Source organism: Oncorhynchus nerka, linkage group LG13 (assembly GCF_034236695.1).
Source record: "Oncorhynchus nerka isolate Pitt River linkage group LG13, Oner_Uvic_2.0, whole genome shotgun sequence".
NCBI lineage: Eukaryota > Metazoa > Chordata > Actinopteri > Salmoniformes > Salmonidae > Oncorhynchus > Oncorhynchus nerka.
Genome location: NC_088408.1, coordinates 18,895,796 through 18,918,936, shown reverse-complemented (window position 1 = coordinate 18,918,936; position 23,141 = coordinate 18,895,796). Strand labels below are relative to the sequence as shown.

Genomic DNA, 23,141 nt, shown 5'->3' with positions numbered 1-23,141 from the left:
GTAACCCAGGTTTTCCATCCAACAGCATTCATATTTTTTTTTACATGATTTTTGTAGGTTTGTGTAGGGCATATGCCCTTTCTCAATGTGCAGGCATGGAAAGCTAAATATACGGATTATAATAAAACTCTTTATCTGTGATTTGATGATACCATTAGTCCCCTCCTGTTGAGTGGGGTGGAGACGAAAACAGAAGCCAAGTGCAACATTTTTTTGCTGTTGCATTTTTTTCATCCGGTCACTCCACTTACTGCAAAAGAAGCTAGCTAGTTGCATACAACAGCGGCATCTTCAAAGCATCGTATTACTTTCCCTGCCTGCAAATTTCCAACAGTTTCAAATGTAACTGTAGCCTATTGATAAGCAGATCGCATCAAATATTTTATTTAACTTGCACAATAATACTAGCTTCCGAACGTTGATGACGTGAGTAACGTTATTATTCATTTTGAGAACGAGAAGTCTCCCGCCATGGCGCGACGCCGCTAACAAGTTAATTGAGGGAAGTTTTGAAAGTGCTTGTTCTGCCCTTTTTGAAGAAACGTCGTTGATCAGCGCTAGAAGGACAACTATTTGCAAAGCAAGGGTGAGCAGCTAGCTACTACTGATAATTATTTTGACGTGGATGATGAATCCTAAATTCATCTAGTTAAAATTAGTTAGCCAATTTATTTTGACTTCAGCTTGCCTTTCTTTAGCTAATGTCTCCTGCACGCTGCTCCGGCTAACTTGGTTGCATTTTAGCCAAACAAACGTTAGCAAACTAGCTACTATAGTTATTGTACATTCGTCGTTTGTGTGGATTGTCAGCTAATACATGGCATTTTAACTGTGAAATTGTGTAGTTAACGGGTTTTTACTGAATATGGTATATTCATAGATCGCTATTGAGATGGCTACCCAGCTAAGTTGGCTATCCCAACTGGTTTGACAGGAAGTTGCATTGGCCATGTGCTGTAATTCTTTCTGGTCTGTAGTTAGTAGTTAGAGCGTCGCCTTTCAGGGTTGGTGTTTTTAAAACGGTATACCACATGTTACTGCACGATAAACACATTTGACCGAGAACAATTGTTGTGTTTGTGAACCCATAATAGCTCAAAGACATGTCAATTTGGTGGAGTCGAATAAGAATACTAATCATTACCATTTTAACCCACATGGTGGCAGTAACGTCAAAGTTGATAGTGACTTTATGGGAAGAAATAACCGGACTGACAGATTGATGGTATCATAACATTTCATTGGTTGGCTACAACTATTTTGACTATGTACAAAGTTGTTTAGAAGAGATGCCTTTTGTATAATTTGCCTGCTATGTTACATTATTTAAATGTCTGTAAAATAGGCCTAAATGAGAGGTTTGATCATTGGAAGGGTTATTATCGATTGTGTATGATTTTCCTAGAGAGTAGGCTAATGGGAATTATTTGAAAAGATTGCCTAGGTTAAGGTAAGCTACATAATGTCAAGATTGTGAATTCCACTATATTTCTCTAGTACAGGGATCATCAACTAGATTAAGCCCCAAGCTGATACATTTTTCTTGAGCAGATGGTCAGGGGCCTGGAACATAATTACACATTTGTAGACTGCAAATTGATTGCAACAAGCCCAAAAATGTAAAACATTTTGACTAAAACTATAATAATTTCTAACCTTGCTTACATTTAAGATCACATACACTGAGTATACAAAACATTAGGAACGCCTTCCTAATATGGGGTTGCACCCACTTTTGCCCTCAGAACAGCCTCAGTTCAGCCTCAGTTCATCGGGGCATGGACTCTTCAAAAGCGTTCCACAGGGATGCTGGCCCATGTTCACTCCATTGCTTCCCAAGTCAAGTTGGCTGGTGGACCATTCTTGATGCACACAGGAAACTGTTGAGGGTGGAAAAACCCAGCAGCGTTTCAGTTCTTGACACACTCAAACCGGTGTGCCTGGCAGCTACTACTGTACCGTACCCGTTCAAGGGCACTTAATTATTTAGTCTTGCCCATTCACCCTCTGAACAGCACACATACACAATCCATGTTTCAATTGTCTCAAGACTTAATAATCCTTCTTTAACCTGTCTCCTCCCCTTCATCCACAGTGATTGTAGTGTATTTCACAAGTGACATCAATAAGGGATCATGGCATTCACCTGGTCAGTTTATCATGTAAAGAGCAAGAGCAGGTGTCCTTAATGTTTTTGACACTCAGTGTATATCTCTAGTATGTGAGGGAATACTTTGGACAGATTTCCTACATTTAAATAACTTGAATTTGATTTGCTGGTGTTTTTACATCTTATGTCCAACAATACAAATATATATATTTATTTTTAAAGCCCAGAACTTGGCAGGCCAAATAAAATTAACCAGGGAACCCTGCTCTGTCTAGTACACCCAATAGGACACGTTTAATGGCTTCTTTGTCATTTCACAGGTTCTTTTTCCTTGTAAGATCAACTGGTCAGTGTAACATTGCGGGTGAAGACTGCACACGGTCATGCCAATACAATACATTAATGTTGAATGTTCATATCTCCCGTGTGATTGAGGTTGAAGTAAGAATTGCAGTAAAAATATAAAAAAATTGCTTAGGCCTACTTAACACAAATCTTGCTGGATGTTGAATTCCCTTGATATGCCAATCTTATTTTGCATTAGTGCATAATCAGTTTATATACTGTCGCGTCCATATTTATTGGCACTCTTGATAAAGATGAGCAAAAAGACTAATACAATTACTAGCTATATTGTATGCTCAGTATTTTATATATTTATATATATATCTCTAGCTAGCTAGATAGATAAAAATGTAACATTTTAACTAGGCAAGTCAGTTAAGAACACATTATTATTTACCATGACGGCCAAACCCGGACGATGCTGAGCCAATTGAGCGCCGCCCTATGTGACTCCCAATCATGGCCGGATGGGAGTTAAAAACAGAAGCATATGCAGGAAAGTACCTCATACCTACGGTAACATATGGGGGTGTACCTTTGATGTTATGGGGCTATTTTGCTTCCACTGGTCCTTGGGCCCTTGTTAAGGTCAAAGGCATCGCAAACTTTATTTTACCCAGGACAAAGGTAAGGTATTGAAAACAGGGGTACCAATTTTTATTCCCCGAACCATTGTACAGTGCCCTAATGTAAACCAGGCACCACCTTGGCAAAATTCAGATTGGCCTATTCATATTCAATTGCCAGTTTTTATTAACTGAGATCCCGCTAACGGGATCGATATGACAACAGCCAGTGACAGTGCAGGGCGCCAAATTCAAACAGAAATTCCTCAAACATACAAGTATCTTATACCATTTTAAAGATAATCTTGTTGTTAATCCCACCACAGTGTCCGATTTCATAAACCCTTTACAGCACATATGTCAGAGTCAAGGCCCGCGGGCCACATCCGGCCCGCAAGAAGGTTTTTTACGGCCCCTGGGATGATCTTGATTTATTATTAGAACCGGCCCGCAGCAAGCCGGCAGCCCGCAGATCTTTTACACGCACCAATACTACATTTCCCACAATGCAAAGGTGACGCACCGAGCAGTAGGCTGCTTCATTTCAATATTTATTGGCACAGCAGTCGTCAGCATCACAGTAAAATTAACTTTCAGATACCCATCAAAAATGGCAAAACGGAAGGTGGATACTGAGAACCGGGGGTTTCAAACAAGGTGGGAGTCGGAGTATATGTTCACGAAGGTAGCTGGAAAACCTGTGTGTCTTCTGTGTGGAGAAAGTGTGGCGGTACTGAAAGAGTATAATCTGAGACGACATTATGAAACGAAACACGCGGACAAAAACAAGAATATGGACATGGAACAAAGGCTACAAAAGGCAGAGGAATTAAAACGAGGCCTCAAATCTCGACAGGCTCTGTTCAAAAAAGCCAAATCACAAGGCCAGGCTGCTGTCAAGGCCAGTTTTATTTTGGCAGAAGAGATCGCTAAATCAGCCCGGCCATTTACGGAGGGGGATTTCATCAAAAACTGCATGATTAAAGTTTGTGACGAAGTTTGCCCAGAAAAAAGGCAACTCTTTTTAAATGTGAGTCTGAGCAGAAACACCATTGCCGAGAGAGTAGACCAGTTGTCCATCAATCTAAAAGAGCAGCTTGTGAAAAAGGGAAAAGATTTTATTGCATATTCCTTGGCTGTGGATGAGAGCACCGACATTTCTGACATTGCCCAGTTGTCAATTTTCATCCGCGGAGTGGACTCCAACCTAAGCGTGACAGAGGAGTTTTTGGCTTTACGTCCTATGCATGGCACAACTACGGGCATGATTTGTATGAAGAGGTGTCAAGATGTGTAAATGAGATGGAGCTGCCTTGGGAAAAACTCGTGGGTTTGACAACCGACGGAGCACCTGCGATGTGTGGACACAGGAGCGGACTGGTGGCGAAGATACGGGAAAAGATGCAAGAGGAAAACGCGACAGGTGAGCTGACAGCTTATCATTGTATCATACACCAGGAAGCGTTGTGCGGTAAAGCCTTGAAAATGGAGCATGTAATGAGCATCATCACGCGCACAGTTAACTTTATCAGAGCCAAAGGTTTGAATCACCGCCAGTTCAAGGCATTTCTGACGGAGTTAGAAACGGAGCATGGTGATTTGCCTTATCACACAGAGGTGCGATGGCTAAGCCAGGGAAAGGTGCTTCAAAGATGTTTCGAGCTTCGTGAGGAGATTTGTCTGTTCTTGGACAGCAAAGGGAAAGACACAACACAACTCCGAGACGAAATGTTTCTGTGTGAAATGGCTTTTCTGTGTGACATTACGAGTCATCTGAATGCAATAAACTTGCAGCTGCAGGGTCGGGATCGTGTCATCTCTGATATGTACAGTACAGTGAAGGCATTTAAAACCAAACTGACTCTGTGGGAGACGCAGATGCGGAAAGAAAATTTGAGCCACTTTCCCAGCTGCCAGACCATGAAAGAGAAGCTCTCTACCAGTGCGTTCCCGAGCACACAGTTGGCTGATAAAATAGGTATGCTTGCCGCTGACTTTCGACGCCGATTTGCTGACTTTGAAGCACAAAAAAGCAGGTTGGAACTGCTCGGTAACCCATTTGCTGTTGACGTGGAAAGCTCACCACCAAACCTCCAAATGGAGTTGATTGACCTCCAATGCAATGATGCACTGAGGGCAAAATATGCGGCAGTGGGTGCTGCGGAGTTCGCCCGTTTCCTCCCCGGCACAATGCCCCAGCTGCGCATCCAGGCTGCTCAAACGTTGTCTATGTTTGGCAGCACATACCTGTGTGAACAACTGTTTTCTTTGATGAACCTGAACAAAACATCACACAGAAGTCGACTTACTGCTGAACACCTCCACTCAATTCTGAGGATTTCTTCAGCTCAGAGCCTTACCCCGAACATTGATGAACTTGTGGAAAAGATGGGACACCACCAAGTATCACCCTCAACCTCAAACAAGTGAACATTACTGTGCAATCACATATTTAGAGTTTTTACTCAGTTCAAGTTTAAAAGTTAAAATTTAATATTTGTTTTCACTGCATGTTACTTCTCCTTAAACAAAGTGTTGTTTTTGATTAATAGATTTTTGCACTTTATTTTTTTGTATTTCAATCCAATTATATTTTAAAAATATTTCAGTTGAGTGGATGATAGAAAATTGCTATTATTGTTTTTTCTTTGAAGTAAATTTAGCCCACTTTTGCTAAAATAGAAAATATAGTCTACTGATGGTGCCTTGAATACCGGTTTCTTTCATTTAATGTTCATGTTATGGGGATATTTATATAAAGGAAATTTGTCTTTTGTGTCTGTTGAAAATTAAAGATTACTGACAGAGCCATAAGAAAATATTGCTTTATTTATCTGATCATATTGTAATATATTTGTTAGGTTTTCAGTAGGTTCAATTAGGTTCACTAGACTATATGCGTCATTTAAAAAATTTTCAATGAACATTCGAACAGTCCGGCCCTCGTCTTGTAGCTGATTTTTTTATTTGGCCCTCCGTCCATTTGACTTTGACACCCCTGCTTTACAGCGAAAGCACCACAAACATTTAACATACATTTAACATTTAAGTCATTTAGCAGACGCTCTTATCCAGAGCGACTTACAAATTGGTGCTTTCACCTTATGACATCCAGTGGAACAGCCACTTTACAATAGTGCATCTAGGTCTTTTAAGGGGGGGGGGGGGGATTATGTTAGGTCACCGCCAAGTCACGGAAAAACACAGCCATTTTTCCAGCCAAAGAGAGGAGTCACAAAAGCATAAATAGAGATAAAATTAATTACTAACCTTTGATCTTCATCAGATGACACTCATAGGACTTCATGTTACACAATACATGTATGTTGTGTTCGATACATGTATGTTGTGTTGCATATTTATATCCAAAAATAAAATTTTACATTGGCGTGTTATGTTCAGTAGTTCCAAAACATGCAGTGATTTTGCAGAGAGCCACGTCAATTTACAGAAATACTCATAATAAACATTGATAAGAGATACAACTATTATACATGGAACTTTAGATAAACTTCTCCTTAATGCAACCGCTGTGTCAGATTTCAGGAAAACTTTACGGAAAAAGCACACCATGCAATAATCTGAGTACGGCGCTCCGAGACCAAAACAGCCAAAGAGAGAGACGCCATGTTGTGGAGTCAACAGAAGTCATAAATAGCATTATAAATATTCACTTCTTCATCAGAATGCACTCCCAGGTATCCCAGTTCCACAATAAATGTTTGATTAGCCCGTTCAGCCCTGTAATCTGAATTCATGACGCACGAGCAGACAAAGTAAAAAAGTTCCGTTACAGTCCGTAGAAACATGTCAAACGAAGTATAGAATCAATCTTTAGGATGTTTGTAACATAAATCTGCAATAATGTTCCAACCGGAGAATTCCTTTGTCTGTAGAAATGCAATGGAACGCAACTATCACGTGAACGCGCGAGCCTGCGCTCATGGCTGCTCATCGGCCCCCCTTCACAGTAGAAGCATCAAACAAGGTTCTAAAGACTGTTGACATCTAGTGGAAGCCTTAGGAAGTGCAAGATGACCATATCCCACTGTCTTCAATAGGGGATGAGTTGAAAACTTACAAGCCTCAGATTTCCCACTTCCTGTTTGGATTTTTCTCAAGTTTCTGCCTGCCATATGAGTTCTGTTATACTCACAGACATCATTCAAACAGTTTTAGAAGTTTCAGAGTGTTTTCTATCCAAATATACTATAATATTCATATCTTAGCTTCTGGGACTGAGTAGCAGGCAGTTTACTCTGGGCACCTTATTCATCCAAGCTACTCAATACTGCACCCAGCCATAAGAAGTTAAATGATCAGTTGGTGTATTGAGTAGTTTTAGATGAGAACTGATTTAGTTCTTGTTAAACAGCTGTAAAGATCAATTTGATACATGGTGCAATATTTATTCAACCTGGTAAGGAGCGATCAATAACACTGTTCCTTTTATGCATTCTACTAGTTAATACATGTTTTGATTAATGTAGGCTACTCAACATTTTTATCTGGGCATTCCTAATGCGATAGAACATGCTCTGACTCGTGTTGTCTACTCAACCAATGTTATCAGTATGAAACAAATCAACTCGGCTATGATTAAAATATGTATTCCCTCAGTACATTAAGTTATTTTCAACCTTTCCTTCAACACCAATTACTGGTTTTGATTAGAGGTCGACCGATTAATCGGAATGGCCGATTTTAATTAGGGCTGATTTCAAGTTTTCGTAACAATCGGTAATCGGCATTTTTGGATGCCGATTATATTGCAATCCACTAGGAGACTGTGTGGCAGGCTGACCACCTGTTATGCGAGTGCAGACAGCAAGGAGCCATGGTAAGTTTCTAGCTAGCATTAAACTTATCTTATAAAAAAGCAATCTTAACATAACTAGTGATTGATATTACTAGGTTAACTAGCTTGTCCTGCGTTGCATATAATCAATGCGGTGCCTGAAATTGTGTCACTTCTCTTGCGTTCTGTGTAAGCAGAGTCGGGGTATATGCAGCAGTTTGGGTCGCCTGGCTCGACGCGAACTGTGTGAAGACCATTTCTTCTTAACAAAGACCGTAATTAATTTTCCAGAATTTTACATAATTATGACATAGCATTGAATGTTGTGCAATATAACAGTAAAATTCAGACTTAGGGTTGCCACCCATTCGATAAAATACGCAATGGTTCCGTATTTCACTGAAAGAATAAACATTTTGTTTTCGAAATGATAGTTTCCGGATTTTACCATATTAACTTCTTGGTGACAGGGGGCAGTATTTTCACGTCCGGATGAAGTGCATGCCCAAATTCAACTGCCTGCTACTCATCCCCAGAAGATAATATATGCATATTATTAGTAGATTTGGATAGAAAACACCACTGAAGTTTCTAAAACTGTTTGAATCATGTCTGTGAGTATAACATAACTTATTTAGCAGGAGAAACCCAGAGGACAAACCATTCAGATTTTTTAAATTTTAAATTCACTCTATTCAATTGGTTTTCATTGGGAATCCAGATTTCGAAGGGACCTTCTTGCAGTTCCTACCGCTTCCACTGGATGTCACCAGTCTTTAGAAATTGGTTGAGGTTTTTCCTTTATGAAATGAAGAAGTACGGCCATCTTGAACGAGGGTCACTTGAAGCGTACTGTTAGATAGAGGCGCGTGACCAGAAAGCTAGCTACAGTTTGTTGTCCTCCTGTATTGAACAAAGATCATCCATCTTCAATTTTATTGATTATTTACGTAACAAAATACCTAAAGTTGTATTACAAATGTAGTTTAAAATGCTTTGGCAAAGTTTACAGGTAACTTTTGAGATATCTTGTAGTCACGTTGCGCAAGTTGGAACAGGGATTTTTCTGGATCAAACGCACCAAATAAATGGACATTTTGGATATATATCGACAGAATTAATCTAACAAAAGGACCATTTGTGATGTTTATGGGACATATTGGAGTGCCAACAAAAGAAGCTCGTCAAAGGTAAGGCATGAATTATATTTTTATTTCTACGTTTTGTGTCATGCCCGCAGGGTTGAAATATGGATGTGCTACCCTCAGATAATAGCATGTTTTGCTTTCGATGAAAAGCCTTTTTGAAATCTGACATGTTGGCTCTATTCACAACAAGAGTAGCTTTAATTTGGTATCTTACATGTGTGATTTCATGAAAGTTTGATTTTTATAGTAATTTATTTGAATTTGGCGCTCTGCATTTTCACTGGCTTTTGGCCAGGTGGGACGCTAGTCCCACATATCCCAGAGAGGTTAATGACATAAGCTCGTATTTCTGTGTGTTTTATTATATTATAATTAAGTCTATGATTTGATAGAGCAGTCTGAGTAGTGGTAGGCAGCAGCAGGCTCCTAAGCATTCATTCAAACCGCCCTTTCCTGCGTGTGCCAGCAGCTTTTCGCAATGCTTGAAGCACAGCGCTGTTTGACTTCAAGCCTATAAACTCCCGAGATTAGGCTGGCAATACTAAAGTGCCTGTAAGAACTTCCAATAGTCAAAGGTATATGAAATACAAATGTTATAGAACCTAAAACTTTTTATCTGGGAATGTTGAAGACTCATGTTAAAAGGAACCACCAGCTTTCATATGTTCTGAGCAGGGAACTTCAACGTTAGCTTTTTTACATGGCACATATTGCACTTTTACTTTCTTCTCCAACACTGTGTTTTTGCATTATTTAAACCAAATTGAACGTTTCATTATATTTGAGACTAAATTGATTTTATTTATGTATTAAGTTAAAATAAGTGTATATTGTTCATTCAGTTTTGTTGTAATTGACATTATTACAAATATATATATATATATATATATTACAAATCGTCAGATTAATCGGTATCAGCTTTTTTTGGTCCTCCAATAATTGGTATCGCCGTTGGAAAATCATAGTCAGTCGACCTCTAGTTTTGATTGAATAGTACAATCAAACTTAAAGGAGAAGTTGGCTTTTTACAACCAAACCTCTATCGTTAGTGTAAATGGCATGTTATTGAAGGGTCCAGACACGTTTTTTTTTTTGCCATTTCACTTGTTTTAGAGAATCTTACCTCAACCAGCAAGTCAACTGATAGCTTAGTGGTAAGAGCGTTGGGCCAGAAATTCGAATGGTCGCCAGTTTGAATCCCTGAGCCGACAAGGTGCAAGATTTGTCGGTGCCCTAATTGGTTTAGGATTGCCATTGATAATGGCAGATCCTGGCTGCGACCCCACTCTCCGAGGATGTCTATGGGGGAGTTGGGATATGCATAAACACATTTCCAAATCATAGATGCCTGTAATGCACACGTGTACATTTGTGAAATACGATAAATATAAGCACCCACCTTTATAATTATAATGATAAAGTCCTTATCCTGGTTGTGCAGTACAGGGGCTCTGAAACATACAAATACTTCCTTTTAGAAACTGAAAAGCTCTCATTATAGTGATGAAGGTCTTTAGACATATGAATTTGTCATTCCGAACTTTATCCGCAAGGTTTTATTCGATTTTATGCGACTCAATCTGCATTTGTTCATGTTTTTTTCAGAGCCCTGTACAGCACAACAAGGATGACGAAGTGACTCGCCGAGTTGGGGTAAGTTTCTCAAAAACAAGTTAAATCGCAAAAAAAAGTGTCTGGATCCTTCCTACCATTTACATAAAGTTTCGATTTGGTAAAAGTTTTAAAAATATATATTTAAAAAAGCTAATTTCTCCTTCAATGTGCCCAACAACTTATCTGCTGAGTATTTTTTATTTTATTGTTATCAAAGTTTTTCAATGTGTCCAAAATACAGAATTTAATCTACTGACTTCTTTTCTTAGACTCATTGGACCTTGACATTTAGGATTTGTTGGATGGACATTGATAGTTGATGGAAGACGGAATACTTTGACAACGGCAAAATGTGTTCAATCCCTGGGCTCCCAACACCAGGTTCAAACATTTCAGTTCTCATAACAAGGGTGAACTGCAATCCCCAATGTGATATTGTGGAGCTATGGGGCAATTTTGATCAAGAGCGAAAAATTGCCTATCAACGCCTGCGAAAAGACATTCAGTTTCCCAGAGAAACCTTTCGTGAGTTGGAGGGAAACCCTGGAGATGTGTGCCTGGTTCAGATATATGAAACTTGGTATAGGGTACGCATAGTCTCAAGAAATGGCTCAAGTTACAATGTGTTCCTAATTGACGAAGGGCGAATGCTTGGTGTCACCACTAGCATGTTGGCTTGGGGTCAGAAAAAGTTTTTCCACCTACCCCCTGAGGTAGAATTCTGTGTTCTCTCCAATGTGTTGCCCGTGTCACCTGAGAACAGGTGGTCTCCAGTGGCCTTAGAATTTCTGAAATCCCTCTGCGGAAAGACAGTTGATGCATGTGTCCAGGACATCTTGGTGCCCCATAGAACCTTCCTCCTGGATGTGCCCTGCGTATCTAGACAGATGCACGAAATGGGGTTTGCTAAGAAGCTGAGCACCGATAAGTTCAAGCTCTACGTTTCAATGTCATTGCAGAGTGGGGCTTCAAACTCTACAGAATATCCACAGAAGTCCTCCGTGAGAAATGACCCACTAGAGACCCGTGAGCAAATTGAGAAGCAGCAGCACTACATGTATCCAGAGCTGCAAACGGAAACCGTAGAGACGGTCATTGTCACGGAGGTAACCAACCCACTGCGTGTCTTCTGTCAGTTGAAGGTGTTTTCTCAAGAGTTGAAGAAACTAACGGAGCAGATTACACAACACTATGAAGGCCGAGTGGAAACGGGCATCACCAGACCCGAAACGTTGGGTTCCCCATGTGCCTCAAGAGCAAGTGACGGAAGATGGTATCGGTCTATGTTACAACATGTCTTTCCAGCCAATAATGTGGTTGAAGTGCTCCATGTCGACTATGGGAAGAAACAGTTTGTCCAAGCGGAGAACATCAGACCACTGGCCACAGAGTTCTTCAGAATGCCTGTTGTCACATACGTCTGCTCCCTCCACGGCGTCATCGACAAAGGCGTTGGATGGACGGCTGCCCAGATTGAATATCTGAAATCCCTACTTCTGAACAGGACTGTGATCGCCAAGTTCGAGTACCAGAGTCTGTCAGAGGGAGTCCACTATGTAACACTCTATGGGAATGAAAACACAAACATCAACAAACTGTTTGGCACAAAGGAGAGATGTTTGCTGGACTCTGAGAAGGTGCATGGAGATTATGCTGTTCGCAACAACTGTGCAAGTCCTCCACATCCAGATGGAATCAAATTTCAGGAAACTGCACCACCAAACTCTGGTGATCCCATGGAAATTGAGGCTAAATATCCTGCCGAAGATCTCCCTCTGAATTCTTCACATGTGGCAGTTGTACAACATGTGGAGAACCCTTCAGAATTCTGGATTCATACACAAATGTATGCAGATGCATTTAATCAAATGATGAATGATCTTGCTGATTTTTACAGCAACCCAGTCAGTGCAGGAGTTGTCGAATGTCCAAAAGTTGGCCTTTATTGTGCTGCCAGATCACAAGATAACTCTTTTTACAGGGCGACTGTGTCTGAAGTCACTGGGAACAAGGCCAGGGTCTTCTTTTTTGACTACGGAAACACAGAGATGATTGACTGGTTCAATCTAGGAGTCCTTCCTGACAAGTTTAAAGAGTTGCCAGCACTTGCACTGAAGTGTAGGCTGGCCGGTATTAGACCAAAAGAGGAGAAATGGAGCCGAAATGCTACAGACTTCTTCACAAAATCAATCGCAGACAAGATCCTGGATGTACACGTAACTGCAAAGTCTCATGGTGCTTACATTGTTCAACTGATGGACTCATCTGCACATGGAGAGCGAGATGTCAGTAAGCTGCTTTGCAGTGCTGGCTATGCAGAGAAGGGCGACACAAGTAAGACCCCTCACAAGGCCTCTTCAAGGCCTATCATTGCCCCCACAACACAGAACCCACGTGCCATTCCTTATGATGTGTTCAAGGCAAGTGTTGGCCCTCAAGGATTGTCCACCAGCGATTCCACTGTCAAAGAGTCCAGAACTGCCTTCAAGGAATACCTGTTTCCAATAGGAAGTTCAGTTGAAGCCAATGTGTCTTACATTGAGAGTCCAAATGACTTTTGGTGCCAACTAGCACAAAATTCTAATCATCTAAAATGGCTCATGCAAGACATACAGCAGCACTATGCTGACACTGAGTTTGGGCAACCTGTGGAACCTGCCTGTGTTGCCCGCCACCCAGACAACGGAATGTGGTACAGAGCCCTGGTCATTCAGAAGCATGCAACACTGCACGTTGATGTGCTGTTCATAGACTATGGTCAGACAAAGACAGTCTCCCTGCAAGACTTACGCCGCATAGATCCCAACTTCATGCAACTTAAAGGTCAAGCCTTTCGTTGCAGCTTGTACAACCTTATCCTCCCTACTTCTCACACCACTGAATGGCCTGAAGATGCCATTAGACAGTTCCATGACTTTGTGGACACCGCAGCATCCGACCACAGGGTCTTGAAGTGCACCATATATGCTGTCATGTACAATGCCCAGAAAGTAGTATTCAATGTGGTGGATCTGGAAACACCCTTTCAGAGTGTCTGCAACTTGATGGTTCAGAAAGGACTGGCAAACCGTGCACCTGCCAAAAAAGTCCCTTCCTCCCCTTTCCGGTTGGACACCTACTACTACTCCACTCACAACATCAAAACGGGGAGTGAAGAAGAGGTCAGTGTGACAAGTGTGAAAAATGTCAATCACTTCTACTGCCAGCTGAAAAGGAATGCAGATACAGTTAAAGGACTTGCAGAGACCATCAACACGCTTTGTCGCCAGTTGGAGATCACTAACTGTCCCCAAACTTTTGGAACTGTGTGCTTTGCGAAATACACGGACGGAGAGTGGTACAGAGGGCAGATCAAGTCTAGAAATCCAACAATCCTGGTGCACTTTGTAGATTATGGCGACACATTGGAAGTAATAAAATCAGATCTGCTTCCCATTCCCATTGAGGCCAGTGAGATCATGTCTGTGCCTGTACAAGCTGTCCAGTGTGGGCTTTCTGATATCCCCGGAGAGGTTACAAGTGAGGTGAACGGCTGGTTTGAGACCAGTATGACTGACCGGAACTTCAGGGCTCTTGTGGTGGCAAAAGACCCTGGGGGCAAGTTGCTGGTGGAGCTCTATGACAGGAAAATGCAAGTGAATGCAAAGATAAAGGAGAAGTTCAACCTTGAGATGCACAGAGAGGAGCAAGTGGTACACCGAAGCAGGAGACCACATGATGGAACCAGCAGCCACACATCAGCTCTTGAGGCCAAACCTCTGTTTACAACTAAAGAGGTGTTACAAAAAACAGACGAGGACACCCAAAAGTTTGAGAAACTCCCTCGAGCAACCTACACAACATATCAAAAACGGGTACCTTTGAGGAGACCTAATGAGCGAGTTTGTTCAGAGGCCAGGAAACAACCAGAAAAACCAATTCCTCAGGTGGAAACTAAAGGCCCACAAGCGCCAAAGCCATCCCTCAGTGAACCACAAAAGGAGATTGAAGTTCCCAAAGCAAAGGTGAAAGATCTTCCAAAACTCTCAGACCTGCCCTCAAAATCCATAAATCCAGGCATGGTAGCCGATGTCTTTGTCTCACATTGCAATAGTCCACAGAGTTTCTTTGTACAGTTGATCAAGGAGGAAGACGACATTTATTCCATTGTGGAGAAACTCAATGTTGAACAGTCAACTGCTGCAACCATTCACACTAAGGACTTGAGTCAAGGAGACTTGGTCAATGCAGAGTTTCCAGATGATTTGTCATGGTACCGTGCAGTTGTAAGTGAAATACTGGGAAACGAAACAGCTCTTGTTGAGTTCATAGACTTTGGAAATACAGCAACAGTTTCAGTCTCCAAGATATGTCAACTCGACAAACACTTCCTTGAAATTCCCAGGTTCAGTATTCACTGCTTCCTAAGTGGAGTGACAACTGTCGGAAACCAAGCCAAACTGAATCCGGAAGTTGTCTCCAACTTCAAAGAGAAAGTTGGTTTAAACGGTAACAAACGGTTAGGGTGCATGTTCATGAAACAGTCTGGATCTTTTTGGGAGGTTGGCCTAGTGCACGGCAGCAAAGCAATCACGTGCAACATATCTCCCAGCAGTGCAACAGCCTCGTCTGATGTGATACATGAGACATCAGAAGGCTCCAACCAAGAGGCAGAAGAGCCCCAACAAAGCCCTTCTGCTAGAAGTGTGCCACCAGAGATGAGCACTTTGGTCGACGTTAAGACTGCTCGTTATAGTAAGTCTGACATTTCAGAGGGACAGACCGTAGAAGTCTATGCCTCTACTATAAATGGACCTCAGTCCTTTTGGTGTCAATCTGCTGAATCAGACAAACTTGATAAGATCACTGAAGTTGTTGCAGACGCTGGGAATGCTGTTGCATCAACGTTAATTGACACTGAAACCCTATGCACTGGAAGCCCTTGCATTGCTCTATTTGTGGACGATGAACAGTGGTACCGTGCAGAAGTCCTAAGAAAAGATGGAGATGCCCTATCCATTCTCTTTGTGGACTATGGAAATGAGTCTACAGTCAATCTGAAAGCTGTGAGGCCAATGCCAACTGTGCTCATTGACACTCCCCCACAGGCGTTCCAGTGTCAGCTTGAAGGGTTTGATTATTCACAAGGATCCTGGCATGACACTGCTGCTGACCAGTTATCAGAACTCATAAAAGACAAACTTCTACACCTGACAGTTATGAGAGTATCCAGTCAAAAGCGGGGTGGGATCACATGTTTTCTCAAGGTGAAATGCGAGGAAGAAATGATAAATGACACTATGAAGCTGTACTGGAAGAGCTCTGTTGACAAAGAAACGTCTGAAGACGAAGACAAGTCCGATCCTACAGGAGTTGCAATGTCAGGTGACACGCCTTCATTGGTAGGTGAATTTAAGTTGGTTGAGGAAGCGGCAGCAGTGCCCAACTCAAGTCCCGAAGAGCCATATAAAAAAGTCAGAGAGCATGACACAGACTATGCTTTGGCCCATAGTGAAACTGATAAGTTAGTGGATGAGGACAAATGCACAGACATTTCTGATGAGCAACAGGACAACTCAGTACTCACCCAAGCAACAGATGAAGGTCATGCAGAGGATGGGGACCTGATAAGTTTCAAAGTAGATGCAGACTGTTTTGACACCGAGTCAATTGACGATGACAAAGAGGAAGAAAAACAGTCTTACACAAATGAGATCCAAGAATCCATGACCGCCATACAGGGTCTGAGTGCAAAGACACCCAATGAAGGGATAGAGACTAAGTCCATTCCCATCATCATCGTCTGTGAGGAACCAAGTGACGCAGGACTCGAATGTGTCTCAGAGAGTGGAGTCTCATGTGAGGCTCAAGCGGCAACCTCCCAAGGGAACAAAGACATCTTGGTTTCAAGGACTAAAAAGGACACATTGGAAGTAGACAAAGACGAAAGTGGGAGTGTATCAGTACTGGAAAAAGCCTTCAGTCTGGATGACTCAGAGTCACGTCTGTACTTCGACGAACACTTTGACCAGACTTCTCTTTCAATCATCTACCAAGGTCAAGACGACCTCTATGAGGAAGTTTTCAAACTGTGTGCTGAGCCTGTCGTCGAGAGTGCAAAGTCAGAACATGCTGTCACAGAGGAGTCAGAAACCAAAGATGAGGAACTGGAGACCTTGGCTTTGGAGTTGGAGACCAAAAAAGAGGAATCTGGAATCAGAGATGAGGATGTCAACGTCTCTGCTGTTGTAGCTGAGTCTGGTGAGTTCTACACGTTATTTACTATTTGAACTTTGCATTCTATTCTATCAAATTTGAGTACTTATTACATTTTAAATGTGTCATTTGGCAGATACTCTTAACCGGAGCGACGTGCAGTAGAGTACATACATTTTTGTACTTTATGGTACCTATTACACTGGCTGTGTTAGTTTAATATTAAAAGGTTTAGCTTTTTTTGTGTCTGTTTTAGAGTTTGGTAAACTTCAGAGAGTTGAGCCGACTGTTCCAGTTGGGTCATCATCCTGTGTCGTTTGGTCCTCTGCTAAGAAGAGTTGGTGTAAAGCAAAGATTTTGAAGATCTTTGAGGACTCCATAAAGGTAAGCAAGCTCCCCCACACCCTGTGTTTAAAAACGACCAACTGATGTGTGAGACGTATCCCTGCATATATTTGTATCTGAAATATAACCCTGAGCTGTTATCTGGAAAATATATATTTTTTTTAAACGCTAGGTTCTGCTGCTGGATCACGACACTGAAATGATAGTAGACCCACACAATATATTTGAGCTGTTGTCTTCAGAAAAAGAAGAGGTTTGTAACAAGGAATGTTTCTCCCTCTATCTTCACATGACAAAGATTTCCTATAGAGATAATGGCCTTTTTGTCATATATTTCATTGTGATGTTTGTTAATTTGAGCATCATATGTTTACACTTTGAACTTGACCAGAGCGATGACTTCGATACAGCGTCGTCGAATGCTGGGTCAGAACGTGGTAAGCATGTCTCAGATCTCTTAAAGACGCAGTGTTTTGATATGACTCAAAGGATTCATCTTCATATAGAACACAGTGACGTGAAAGTTTCTTGCACTATTTTGGAGTCTTATCCCAGGTTTGCTAACATACAGATCATGAAGACACAGATGACAGTGACAACACCGTTGCAGGAGATGACCTGAGCAAGGCTGCCTCAGAGGTAGGTGTAATTGTAAACTTTTTGTATCGATTCTATGCATTTTCTCTGTTTTTAAAATGGAGCCATTGTAAAATGTATTTTATAGGGCTTTCTGGTGTATCTCGACACTGAGATTGTAGATCCGTGCAAAAACCGTTGTTGTAGTGTGCAAAACCAGGGTGTGTTTTGTAACAAGATGTTAATACATTGGTTTTCCCATTTTTCCTCCACATGAGAATGATTTCCTGTTACTCACAATTAAACTCCAGCATGCTCTATCGCAGGTCCAGGATGACTCTACTCTAGCTGATGTTTGTGCACCATTAGATGAATCTAGTGGTGAGTGGTATTTCATCATTCTGTAGTTCATAGATTAAAACCGAATGCAGTACATGACACATCAGCAAAGATTGTATTATGTTGATTCTCATTCTTCATTTATGCCGGTGTACTGAAGACACATGAAAGTGGAACATTGCTAGAGCCCATTTTGACAACTTTGATCATTTGACAGGTTTCACTAAATGCAAACAATCAAAAAAGTACTGTTTCTGAACATGATCAATGCCTTTGCAGATGTGATTTCAGAACAGATAGTTGATATTGAACCAGCAACTGATGTAGAAGTTGTATCCAGTGTTACCACACAGGATAATAAGGTAAGAAGTTGGTTGTAATAAGTGACATTCACATTGTCGTCATAAAACGGAACTATGAATACTCTTAATATTCGGTTACATTTTTAGGATGATGACGTGCTAGAGGAAGACTCATGTCTTAGAGAAGTGACTTCATGTCCCATAGGAGACGGTTTAGGTATGTGATCACATCTGATTTGATTGGTGTCAGACAAATCCATACATGGACAAATGCACTCTTATTGTTTGTTGATTTTAAATGATGAACGTAAGTATCCTTTACAGTTACATCCACAGATGATGGTGCTGAGATTAAGAAAGCAACCTATGCAGATGGTATATCAAGTGCTACCCCGCAGGAAAGGGTAAGCATATTTGTAGTGGTAGAGAGGAGTTTGTTGCATTGTTTTTTTGTATCCACTTTGATTGGGACGCTTATGATATTCTGTTCATTTTTAGGACGACCTTCTAGGGGAATCAAAGTCTAGTCCTGATGAAGACTGTTTAGGTTTGTGATGACATTTTGTGGATTCAGGCTGTAGTATTTCTGTGTAGTTATTGATGCCAATGTAAATGCCTTTTGTAGTGTCCACTGAACAGAGAACTGATGCTCAAGAGGCAAATGTTGTGGAGGTTACATCCAGTGCTCCCACACAGGACAAGGTAACAGAACTCTTCTAATGGAATTCTATTGGTGACGTACATACTCTACAGAAGGTATAAAAGGTCCAGTGAAATGTTTGTGTGCTAGTGCCCTCATTGCAGTACAATTATTTTATATACACTAAAATAACACATCCTAGATCTGAATGAATGAAATATTCTTATTAAATACTTGTTTCTTTACATAGTTTAATGTGCTGACAACAAAATCACACAAAAATGATCAATGGAAATCAACTGGCGCCCACTACTGAGCCTCATTTTGACTTGTTTTAAGGACATTACATCAAAGTTGGATCAGCCTGTAGTGTGGTTTTCCACTTTAATTTTGAGTGTGACTCCAAATCCAGACCTCCATGGGTTGATACATTTGATTTCCATTGATAATTTTTGTGTGATTTTGTTGTCAGCACATTCAACTATGTAAAGAAAAAAGTATTTAATAAGAATATTTCATTCATTCAGATCTAGGATGTGTTATTTTAGTGTTCCCTTAATTTTTTTGAGCAGTGTATATACACACACACACACACACACAGCAAAAAAGTTATTTGAGTTGTAGTAGAGGGGAATCTTAACATTTTCTGCAACAAACTTTCATTAATATTGTTCTGTGCCATTTTAGGATGATCTGCTCTGTCATGAAGTCTGTTCAGGTATAACATTTCTCTTCACACAACAGACTTCCAACACTAACTCAGACATTTTCTCAATTGTGGGATGACTGTTTGTGTTTAGTGACTTGTTGACGTGAATTGTCAGTGTAAATGTCTTTAGATTGTGCAGAACAGTTTGCTGAGATTGAAGAGGCGACCGATGTGGAAGTAGTATCCAGTGCTGCTACGCAGGACAAGGTAACAGAACTGTTGAGTAACACTGGAGGGAGGGGTGCTTCTTCACCATGAGTAGGTTAACATGCACACTAATATTTCAATGTTAAACTGATTATGGCAGTAGTCAAATGATCAAATAGTCATGTAAACACCTTACTCTGCTTCTCGTAAGGTCAAAATCGAAGTTGGCATACGTTGATTAAAACACCTGGTTTTCTGAGCAATATTTAGAATTGTTAACTTTAATCGTTGTTCCAGCTGTGTATTTGATCTGCGCATGTGTTCGCATCAGCCAAGTGAGCCTCCCGCTTTAGCGCGTGTATTAGTGTGTTCGGAACAACAATGTATGCGTCTTGGTTTTCACATACAAACTGTCCAAACTCGGAGTCAAATATGCTTCCCAAAAATAACATGTTCACTGTGGTGCATTTGTTTTGAGGAGTGATTCTTATCATTTCCTTTTTCATTTATCAGTGACATCAGGTAGCCTGATTCCATGTAAACAGGATTATTAGGGACATCGCTCTTCTTGAAAGCATGCTAACATTTTAATTAAACTATTATAATAATCTGACTATCCATAATCACATTATTGTGTGCATGTAACCGCACTCATTGTCTGAACTTTGAATGACACTAATGATTTTCTATTCAATTTAAGAATGATGTGCAGCTTGAGCAAGAGATGTCTTTTCCTGGCGAAGACTCTGCAGGTATGTGTTCATATCTTCGGGATCCATAGTTACTAATTGGTCAATAATACTGTCTGATAAAACAGGCCAATGATGAAGGGATAACTTTTTTAAAATTCATTTCTGACACTCATTTGGTATTTTATTAGGATCCCCATTAGCTGTTACAGACGCAGCAGCTACTCTTCCTGGGGTCCAACACACAACATGACACATGACATAATACAGAACATTTAATAGACGAGGACAGAACTACATCAATTTAAAAATGGCTCACATAGCCTACATGTCAATACATACACACAAACTAGTCTCGGTCAAATGGGGGAGAGGCGTTGTGCCGTGAGGGGTTGCTTTATCTGTTGTTTTTTGAAACCAGGTTTGCTGTTCATTTGAGCAATATGAGATGGGAGTTCTATGCAATAATGGCTTTATATAATACTGTACACTTTATTGAATTTGTTCTGGATTTGGGGTCTGTGAAGACTCCTGGTGGGGTAAGTGTCTGTGTCAGAACTGTGTTTAAGTTGACTATGCTAACAATTTGGAATTTTCAAAACATTGTTTCTTATAAAGATAAGTGATGCAGTCAAGTCTTTCCTCAACTCTTAGCCAAGAGAGACTGGCATACATAGTATTGATATTAGCCATCCGATTACAATGACGAGCAAGACATGCTCTGTTCTGGGCCAGCTGCAGCTTTAGGTCTTTCATTGCAGCACTCGACCACATGACACTACGATAATCAAGTTAAGACAACTAGAGCCTGCAGGACTTGCTTTATGGAGTGTCAATAAAGCAGAGCATCTCTTTATTGATTACAGACCTCTCCCCATCTTTACAGCCATTGAATCTATTTTGACCATGACTGTTTACAATCTAAGGTAACGCCAAGTAATTTAGTCTCTTCAACTTGTTCAACTTCCAAACCATTCATTAACAGATTCAGCTGAGGTCTAGAATTTAGGAAATTATTTGTACCGAGTACAATGCTCTTAGTTAAAGAGATGTTCAGGACCAGTTTATTACTGGCTACACATTTCAAAACAGAATGCAACTCTTAAGGGTTTCATTGACTTCATTAGCTGTGGTTGCGGTGCCTTTTGGCAAACTCCAAGTGGGCTGTCGTGCCTTTTTACTAAGTATTGGCTTTTGTTTGGCCACTACCATAAAGGCCTGATTGGTGGAGTGCTGCAGAGATGGTTGTCCTTCTGTAGGTTCTCCCATCTCCACAGAGGAACTCTGGAACTCTGTCAGAGTGACCATCGGCTTCTTGATCACCTCCCTGACCAAGGCCCTTCTCCCCCGATTGCTCAGTTTGGTCGGGCGGCCAGCTCTAAGAGTCTTGGGGGTTTCAAACTTCCTGTTTAAAAATTGAGGCCACTGTGTTCTTGGGGACTTTCAATGTTACAGAATTGTTTTGGTACCCTTCCCCAGATCTTTACCTCGACACAATCCTGTCTTGGAGCTCTATGGACAATTCCTTTGACCTCATGGCATGGATTTTGCTCTGACATTGCACTGTCAACTGTGTCAACACACACTCTTTGTTTATTGCGAGTGGCAGGTCATTAGTGAAAAGAATAGAGGGCCTAGAGCTCATTGATATGATAAACCATTCGTAACCAGGAAAAACAGGATATTTGTATTTGTGATTTTCTCATCACATCTCTCTGCCCTCGCCTTTCTCTCATACAGAAGTTGTGATGTCACAGGTGACTCATCTCTCCCTGAGAGTGGAGGAGAACTCCGATGATGACGTCATCTTTGTGTCAGAGATTCGGACCACCCAGGAACAAAGCCAGTCCAGTGACTAGTGTGTTGTTGTGAAGGCACACATTCACTTCTATTCCATGTTGTAATCTGGGATGTTAAATCAATCTGTTCAGTGGCATTTTGTTTGCATTCTGTGTCCAGTTTATTTGGTAATTTGCGTTGCTTCTTTATTTAGCTGTAAGCATCCATCTTTACCTAATTTGGCTCAAGATCAGAAATACCCCAGAGGGTATACTATAAAGCATGTTCAACGAGTTAGCCAGAACTTTGATAAGCAGCCAGAAATGGCTATTGATTTTCTGGAATATAAAAGTGAAATTTAGACGTTTTAGTTGGCTGAATCAGACTATGCCTATTAGTTAGCTAACTCGTAATCCTGCCTTGTAGTAAGTATATTACTGTCTATACCAAGTTTAGAAAAATTGTCAATCTTTGAAATATGTTTCATCAGTATTCTAAACGGATCTCCTTTCAGCCTAGTGTATTTATGGAACACTGCACAATTGATCTGTTTAGTTCTATATATTTCCATATTCAAATATTGGACGCTTTCACAAGATGGTTGTTCCTGTAAAGAAAGGTGCAGTGTTCTGAATTTTTTGTTTTGTTTACACAATACATAATCTTGCTCTTCCTTCCACGCGTTGTTCTTTGTCCTACCAGCAGCTATGATTAAAAACAATCTTGCAACACCACCACTACTACAATGTCCTCAGCAGTCGTGTCAATGCTGTTTGCATTATTTGATGACATTCCAGAACATTACTACAGAGATGGTTCATCTTCACATAGGCCATTAT

The 23,141-nt window shown here is 40.9% G+C and overlaps 1 protein-coding gene across 2 annotated transcripts; it reads left to right on the top strand.

Moving 5' to 3' along the window:
- Nucleotides 1-241: 241 nt before the first annotated feature.
- Nucleotides 242-23,042, top strand: tdrd6 (tudor domain containing 6). 2 transcript variants are annotated; one of them, XM_065026228.1, is made up of 18 exons: nt 242-586; nt 8,935-9,009; nt 10,573-10,620; nt 10,851-16,821; nt 17,033-17,160; nt 17,294-17,374; nt 17,513-17,558; nt 17,693-17,760; nt 18,024-18,078; nt 18,316-18,398; nt 18,486-18,555; nt 18,663-18,742; nt 18,837-18,885; nt 18,964-19,040; nt 19,666-19,696; nt 19,818-19,894; nt 20,535-20,586; nt 22,264-23,042. In XM_065026228.1, exons 4-18 carry the CDS (start codon nt 10,932-10,934, stop codon nt 22,380-22,382), a joined length of 6,906 nt encoding a protein of 2,301 aa, XP_064882300.1. In that variant the 5' UTR covers nt 242-586; nt 8,935-9,009; nt 10,573-10,620; nt 10,851-10,931; the 3' UTR covers nt 22,383-23,042. The 2 variants fall into 2 exon arrangements, with proteins under 2 accessions (XP_064882300.1, XP_029532178.2); XM_029676318.2 differs by lacking the exon at nt 8,935-9,009.
- The last annotated feature ends 99 nt before the right edge of the window (nt 23,043-23,141 follow it).